Source organism: Engraulis encrasicolus, chromosome 12 (genome assembly GCF_034702125.1).
Source record: "Engraulis encrasicolus isolate BLACKSEA-1 chromosome 12, IST_EnEncr_1.0, whole genome shotgun sequence".
Classification (NCBI taxonomy): domain Eukaryota; kingdom Metazoa; phylum Chordata; class Actinopteri; order Clupeiformes; family Engraulidae; genus Engraulis; species Engraulis encrasicolus.
In genome coordinates, this window is record NC_085868.1 from 12,002,560 (window position 1) to 12,011,455 (window position 8,896).

Genomic DNA, 8,896 nt, shown 5'->3' on the forward strand with positions numbered 1-8,896 from the left:
CCAGCCAATCAATTGGTGTCTTCAGGCCGGCAGAGAAACCGCGCGCCGGTACCGCTTCCTGCACCTAATCTTGAATTGACTGATGCGTGTTTACGATGAAAATTAAAGGGTTTGGGGGGAATAGTGATCGACATCACAAGTTGAAACAGTGCAGGAACTGCAATGGGATCATTCTCGCCCAGACTGAAATGAACCGCAGCATATCATGCAGTGAGAAATTAGTAATTTAAAGCATTTTATTAACATCTCCATTGATAGTTGGACTCAGTTGGATGTCATTGGATTTTTAAAATTCAAACTCCTGTGAAGGAACGTTACACTGAAATTGCTTTTTCAACCATAACAACATTTTTCCAGTCATTTCAGTTTTTCCATCAACTTGAAACTGAATTACGTACATCTGAATTTGCTTTACCACCTTTCTAATGGCGCCCACTGTGTTTGGAGGAGCCCTGTTGTGGCAAATAAGAGGTTTTCTTGTTTTTAACCTTTAGTTTGACAGAATATAATAACCACTTTGTGTTTTGAGAACATGGTTATCAGTTCTTCATGCTCTGGAGGACTTTTTCCTGCGCCAGTAATTGAGTTGTTGACTTATTGCGATGCATTATTTGTGTTTTAGCTGTAGTTGTTAGTAAAGAGGCCGCATTTTTCATTGTCTTCTTACGATGAATATTTCAGGGCTCTGCAATGGTGCAACTCACAGAGCAATTAGACTAGATGTCCTGGAGTAGTCTATTACTGAACGCTATACATATTTCATGACAACTGAGGAGTTACAGTAGGTGTTAGTATGAATAAGTTGGAAGTTCTATCTCAGATGCATTTCAGTTCTCTTCTTCTCGGGTCTCTGTATGTCTGTTCCCACATGTGAAAACAGTCCGACAAACATAATGTAAACATTCTGTGATCCATGTTGTGTCTAATTATCCTTCTGCTTTGGTGGCTGTGCACTACTGTTGCACATAATATGTACACACATTACTTGCATATTGTGGGTTTGTGTTGTGTTCTTGACATGGAAATGGATGCCATTAATCACTATACAGACAGTACATTCTGATGAAATCTGAATGTGTTTTACGCATATCAAACACAATGACTTGCTGTTCAGGGGGCTGGAGGTTTTTCACTTTTCTCACCCTTGAACTGTTCTTTTTGGGTCCACACACCTGCTTATTTCTCTAAACATCTAGGGCGGAATTCTCCCACCCGCTTAAAGGATTTATCCGGAGTTGGAACAAGTTTGCCTCATTTTTGCATGTTTAGGATGAAATACAGTCACTCTAGAGCAAAATCAAGGCAAAAGGATGCGTTTTGAGAAAGTTTGATAATATCACGTTAGCCTTGTTAGCCATATCAGCTATGCAATATGATAGATTGCGGGCATCGTTTCTCGGTGGTTACACACATTTCAAAAACACAACATTTGAAAGTCTTGCACAGCTCAAAACGTCACACGTACCTCGTAATATGTTGAGGGTATCCACACATAAACCGAAGTGTCCAAAGCCCTTCATGTATTCTTGAAAGGTCTGCAGGATGTGTTTTGTGAAGCTACTACCTTGAGAATATCTACAGTTACGGTCAAACCAACTATTTGACACTAAAGTCCACAAAAGTGGATTGCCGAGTGCGTCGCATCATTAGCTATGATTATTTCCATAGCGAGTAACCACAGCTGATGATGCGACGCACTCGGCAATCTAGAATTCAAAGTTAAAGTTCAGTTTTGGATCTCAATGGACTGCCGAGGTTTTCACATGGTTGATCTGAAAATCCACGCTCCGTGGTTTCTTTGAAACCACAACTGATGAAGTCGGGGAAGACTCATCCCCCCATTTAGCATATATCACGCCCATGTTGGGCTACGCGCTGTTTTTCGGAGTTAAGCGCGAGGGGTGTGGTAATATTTCAGAGGGGAGAATGCGCGCAGGATCGGAGCGCGTAAAAAGTGCGTGCGTAAAACAGACTTAAGTGGAGACGGGAGAATTCCGCCCCTAGTGCGCAACAATATCCTCGCTGCCTAGGACCTGTTTGTCAGTATGTCAAGTCAAGTCATGTCAGTTTATTGTTAGCCCAGAAGGGATGTACCATTGCAGGCCAAGACATAAGTTGGGTCGCTACACCGTGCAAAACATGAAACAAAAAAACCCCATTAAAACATTTTAAAAAACATTTAAAAAAAACAGCAACAAACAAACCCACAAGATATCCATGTACTTGTATGCATATTTAGGAATAGGTCATAAAGGAGATCATTGGACTGTTTCCTTCATTTCTAATCACTACATTTACCTTGTAATTTGCAAGCAAATAGTATATGTCTTCTCAGGTGGTGTTGCTTGTAATGTATAATAAACTAAGGTTGTGTGTTCTCCATCACCCTATCCTCTATTCCCCACCTACAGAGGATGAAGGTCAACTTCTTGCTAGGCAATTCGATACACTACATACATGTCAAATCAATAATATCATAAATATAATCAACTGTTTTTGTTTGTTTCCCCCCTCTACAACCATTCCCCACCCCTCCACCTGTCCCCCACCTACAGAGGACGATGATCCCAGGCCCTCCTTTCCTGCTGGGCGCGTTCGCGGCCGTGGCAGCCTTCCTAGTCGCCCTCTTCATCCCCGAGCGGAGCGCGGAGGATCCCGAGGTGGCCATGTGTCACACGCGCAAGCCCAGCTGCGAGTCCCTGGCCAGCGGCTCGGGTTCCGGCTCGGGCTCCGGGTCTGACCTGCCCGAGGCCCACATCAACGTACCGCTGCCGGGCAGCGAGGACGACCTGGACCTGGACTTCGAACCTTTGCTGCAGGACAGCACCGTGTAAAATTTACAAAATGGCCGACAAATCAGCCTCCCAATACCAAGCATCATGAATTACCAACGAGCTTCACTGCTTCAATTGTGAAGCTTTGGTTAGTGGTTTGTCCACTTTGTATACGATCATTGGACAGGACAGCACTGTGTAAATAACAAAGTGGCCGAGGGAGCCCCTTACCAATACCAAGCATCATGAATTAGCCAATGGCAACCAGCTTTGTTGCTACAATTGTGACGGTTTGGTGGTCTGTTTGTCCACCTTGTGTATACAGTCATTGGAATTTTCCACCAGCCCACGATCAACCAGCTATTACAGTAAGCTCTTGTTAGACTGACTACGGTACATATGTGACCTCATGATTCCCCAATATTCCTCTGTAGGTACTCTTGGCAGGGGTACGTTGTGTGCGGAGGGCCACATCATGGGTTTTTTTAGTAGTGGGAGGACTCTTGCTCCTTCATCCCTCTCATCTATGTATTTAAACACCAGCTTTGGCACACAATCTCATTACCATTCATCAATTATCATTTGTACACACACACACACACACACACACACACACACACACACACACACACACACACACACACACACACACAACACACACTATGAGATTGATGTGCTGTTCACGTTGGTTTTGCTGACTCTAGAGAGGACAGTGCTGAGATTGAATGATATTGAGGTGCTTTGCTCTCTCTGGTGGTGTTGTTTAAGAGCTCACAGTAAGAGAGGGGAAAACTGACTTGAGCGTGGAAGGCTGCTTCCAAATGCTGATTTTTAAGCCCAGAAAGACAGAGAGAGCTCATCTGCTGCTTCAACTATATATTATTAACTTGAGGACTAACTATTGTGTTCTTCAGGAGCCATAAACGAAACAAATAACAAAGTGTTTTTTTATTTTATTTTGGAATCGGGAATTTGCTGCTATATCCCCGCTGAGACTTTGATTCCATTTTAAAACCAGGATGGAACACGGCCTTGGGGCATTGTTACATATCCAGTGAGTGGAGTGTTCCGAAAGTACAAAATACAAAGAATTCAAGGCGCTTTTTTAAAATGATGTCAAGGGTCAGTTCAACTCGGGTGTTTTTGCACAAAACCTGGTGGGATGAGTTGGAACCTTAACAGGCACATGCTCCTTAGCATCAGTGTCTTGTGTGTGTATATATAAGCTGTGGATATGTGTACAGTATACCGTGGGGACAAACTACATGTTAGCTTTGACGGAACTATAGGAGAGAAGGCTTAACCATTTGAAATGGTGATGAGATGTTTGAGGGGTGATATGATTGCAGCTCCTGATGAAGATTCTGTGCAGATGAGGTTCGTTTTAGTGAAAGGCTTGCGTTACCTGGGGGTTAAGTTACACAAAGTTGAGCACACATGGGACTGGTGAATTGGACATGTACAGAATGTTTACATGTTTAATTTCTATGCAGTACTGTTGTATTATGTTACATTGTACAAAACATTAGTTTTTGCTGTACATAACATTTATACGCCACACGCATGTAGTCAGTTTGTATGTACTTTTCTTATTTACGTTCCTTTACAATTATTAGCACTCTGACCTTTTACTTTCTAATTTCTATTTGATAATTCTGTAATATTTTTTACTCCTTTTCGTTTTGGTCTCCTTTTTTGAAGGGACTTGATTTTAATCTACTTTTATTGAAAGCATTTCTGGGATTACTGGTATATGTATTTATTGCAAACGTTAGGAGTCGTTTAACCAAAAAGCAGCTCCACATCTTTGGTGAATGTGAGAGAGTGCTTCACCAGCTACCTCAGGTTCGGAGGATGTTATCTGAGTGTGAATACAACTTGCCGCTCCTACCTATGGTTGCTCTCTCTCTATCTCTCTCTCTCTCTCTCTCTCTCTCTCTCTCTCTCTCTCTCTCTCTCTCTCTCTCTCTCTCTCTCTCTCTCCCCTGGTGTCTGACTAGAAAAGGCCTCGCTAATATCAAGGGCTGTTATTGGACAGGTCAACAGTGTACATATCTTAGTAGTGTAATACCTGTAATTCCCTTTGGACTAGTCTTACAGCAGTTCGCTAGGTGTTGATGCGTATAATGTCTGTACAGTAGGTTATGCAGTATACATCTGCCCCTGCCGGCTAGGGTAAGGAAGCATTCACGGTCAGTATTGTGTGTATGTAATATGTCTATATATGTTGCATTTATGTATGCAGTTGTTTGTGGATGGGTTAAGGTGTGTGTGTGTGCGTGTGTGCGTGCGTGCGTGCGTGCGTTTCATATAGCTGGGCAAACATTTCTTGTTTTAATTGCAAACACACATACAGTTACAAACACACACACACACAAGTACCATTCTTTGTAGTCCGTACGTAAATACGTAATGAATGGCTGTATGGCAATAGTTGTATTGAATTAACTGGCACAGTAAATATTTGGTCATACAGTAATTTAAATATGTTGCCAACTGCAGCACAAGAAATCCTTTTTGTAAGCACGATACCGTCACGATACTGTTTAATTTCTCCTCCTATTCAGTTATTCTTAGACTTTTATTGGCATGCTAATGAACAAAGCCGATATGAGTAATATACATTAGCAGCCACAATCAGAAATCTGGTGTAAAGGACACATTGATATTTTACAAACTTTGTTAGAGAGGACTCCTTTAGGCTGTGAATCAAAACAACCGCACAGTTTCCAGGATGAATGCATTCTTGTATTGCTCCCATCAATTATAACAAGGTCAGGTTTTAAGGCTATTTGTATCGCGCTCTCGCACACACACACACACACACACACACACACACACACACACACACACACACACACACACACACACACACACACACACACACACACACACACACACACACACACACACACACACACACACACACACACACACCATTTACTCGGCTGGGCAGTGCAGGGCTTGATAATGTGTTCAGATTGGCCCAGGGCATGAGTCTGGCTGATAAGGAAGTAACCATACCTACACTTTCCTGCTCGGAGCGCCACAGGAGAGATCCCATACACTGATGAAATAAGGCAATTTTCCATGGTTAATGACTGCAGTGTGTGTGTGTGTGTGTGTGTGTGTGTGTGTGTGTGTGTGTGTGTGTGTGTGTGTGTGTGTGTGTGTGTGTGTGTGTGTGTGTGTGTGTGTGTGTGTGTGTGTGTGTGTGTGTGTTTGTTTGTTTGTTTGTTTGTTTGTTTGTTTTGTTAGTGAAAGGGATAAAGAGAAACAGGGAATGGCCTGTTTGTGAATAATATACACACAGCCTGTAACTGTAATGTATTATATTAATGACAGTGTAAATAAATAAGTAAATAAATGAGAGGTCCATGTTGATTGCACTGTATACATAAAGATGTCTAGATGTCTATGACTGATGACTAGAGAAAAGTGATATTCTGTGACGTTCTTTTTTTTTTTTTTGGGAGCAGACAGGACACCATTGTGTGTTTTGCCAAAATTAATTAAAATGTTTTGATAAGGCGATGGCAGCAATGGCAGACGCTGACGTGGGTGTTGTATCTACAATGAAGAGAAAGGCCTTTGAGAGGAATCATCACCTTTTTAAACGTGTTTGACAAAGAGTCTGTTCAGCGTCTGTGGAAGTCACAGTGTTTAGTTTTTGCACCTTTTTAACAGTTTTAGGCTGATGACAGATGTGCCTAAAAGTGCGACTATCTGTTGTGTTTGTCACCAAATGAAAGTGGGCAAATGAAAAAAATGGTTAAGGTTCGGCACTGTATGTGAATCATTGGTGGTTCTGCCACAGCGATGCCACATTTAATATGTACGCTGACTTATGTATTGATAATAAACTTGTCCTGTCTGTCAAATCTCACCAAGAGCTGAAAATTATTAATAAAAAGAAACAGCCAAGAGAGTGACTGCTTAGTGTTTTGCTTGTTTACATCCCGCAGTACCACATTTTCACCACTGTGTGGAGCTGTGGTTCCATTTTTTCCCGGCCCTTCTTGAACAAAGAAAAGTACCAAGAAAAAAAATGGTGAGCTTTACCCTTAAGGCTCGTTGTCACATCAGCCATATGTGTTCGCATAGCTACCATTGGTAAGATTATTAGGTCATTTAACAAGGAAACCGGGGAAAAAAATACAAACAAACAATCCAACCCAACCAAGCCCTACAAATCTGAATGGCCATAAATGTCTCCCCAGAGAAAGATGCTGATGGTCCTGATACACGGTGTGAACTTGGGTGTGTCGTCCATCAGCCTGACACATGACGTGTGTGTGTGTGTGTGTGTGTGTGTGTGTGTGTGTGTGTGAGAGAGAGCGCGAGAGAGAGAGAGAAGATAAAGAGAGGAAAATCGGGAACGAATTTCAGCAGTTAAAGTGGTAGTTCGCTATTTTAGACATTAAGCCTTGTTTGTGTGACTTCTAGGGTGAAGTAGAGATGTTCTCATCACAATTTTGACATTTGGTGCTGAACGGAGCATTTGGGTATTCAAGACAGCCCCCCCCACCTTTTAGACAGGTCATCAGCTGGGAAAATTAGGCCTTTTGTCCTACTGCACTTTTCTCTGTGGATTACTGACCAGAAGCCCTATTGGAAGAAATGGAAACATGGGGCCACGTCAATTTTTGCTCAGAATTCAATATGGCCGCCATTTTCCAAAATGACTTGTTTTCATGCATTATTACATTGTACTATAAGGTGATATTCATGAACGATGAACTACTTTCAGCACTATTCTGTCCTATTTCCTTACATACATGTTTACAAAGGTTGACTAAACTAACAGAAATGAAAATAAAGTTGGCCAACTTGCAAAATCCAAAGGAAAGTGCTGAAAATAATGATTGAAATGCACATACAGAGTCTATGGCTGCGAAAATTAGGCCTATTGTCCTGTCAGGGTTTTCAATGTGGATTACAGACCAGAAGGCCAATTGAAAAAGATTCACCAGCTGGTTGCCATCTCAAATGTGCCCCAAAATTCAAAATGTTCTCTGTTTTTCAGAATGGCAGACTTTCATACATTTTTCTCAGTACTATAAGTACCATAATTATCAATAAAGATAACCTACAGTATTTTCAGTGAAATCTCCTATCTACAGACGTCAGTACAAAGGTTGGCAACAGAAAGATGTACATTTCCTATAGACAATATCCTAAGGATTGTTGTCAGAAAATGATTGAATTACACATACAAAGTTGACTGCTGAAAAAAAGGCTATTGATCTGCCAAACTTTTCACATTAGATTTCTGACCAAAAGTTTTTCAGGCCTACATTTTTTTTGCATAAAGCAAGGGTGAGTGTGCGTGCGTGCGTGCGTGCGTGCGTGCGTGCGTGCGCGCGCGCGCGTATCCCCCGCTCATCTTTCCCCTGCTCTACAGTGTCTTTCCCCCACACACTATTCTGCCTCCTCCACCCCCTCACTCATCCCCCCCACACACACTATTCTGCCCCCCAACCCCCTCACTCATCCTTCCCATGCTACTCTGCCCCTCCACCCCTCACTCACCCCTCACTATTCTGCCCCCCACGCTCAACCCCCCTGACTCATCCTTACTCCACCCCCCCACAAAATACTCGCCCAACCTCCACCCAATGTGAAAAGTTTGGCAGGTCAACCTGCAACCCCCACTCAACTTACCCCCCCCCCACACACACACACACACACATATTATTCTGCCCCCCCGAACCCGCCACACACTATTCTGCCCCCCCCCCAACCTCCTAATTCAACCCCGACTCATTCCCCCCCAACCCCACTCTGCCCCCCTACCCCCACTCATCCCCTCATTCATCGCCCCGCTCCTCCACATCATTGGGTCCTCCCTACCACCCACCTTAGCCACACACACCCTGTCTACTGTGTCTATGTCAGTGTATGTAAAGAAGCACACTGGCCACACACACTTGAGAAAAGCGCACTCAGGCACACGTACACACAAATACAAACGCACGCACGCACACACACACACACACACACACACACACACACACAAGCAAACACAAGCGTGCACACCCACACACACACACACACAAGCGCGCACACACACACACACACACACAGTTTGGCAGGACAATATGCCTTTTTTCAGCAGTCCA

At 43.1% G+C, this 8,896-nt stretch overlaps 1 protein-coding gene across 1 annotated transcript in view; it reads left to right on the forward strand.

The window, feature by feature from the left end:
* Positions 1–6,807, forward strand: part of mfsd14ba (major facilitator superfamily domain containing 14Ba) — a 32,984-nt gene extending 26,177 nt beyond the window's left edge. Inside the window, exon 12 of the mRNA XM_063211658.1 lies at positions 2,556–6,807. Coding sequence (XP_063067728.1) covers positions 2,556–2,834 — 279 coding nt within the window. The 3' untranslated portion in view covers positions 2,835–6,807. The remainder of the gene's footprint in view (positions 1–2,555) is intronic.
* The last annotated feature ends 2,089 nt before the right edge of the window (positions 6,808–8,896 follow it).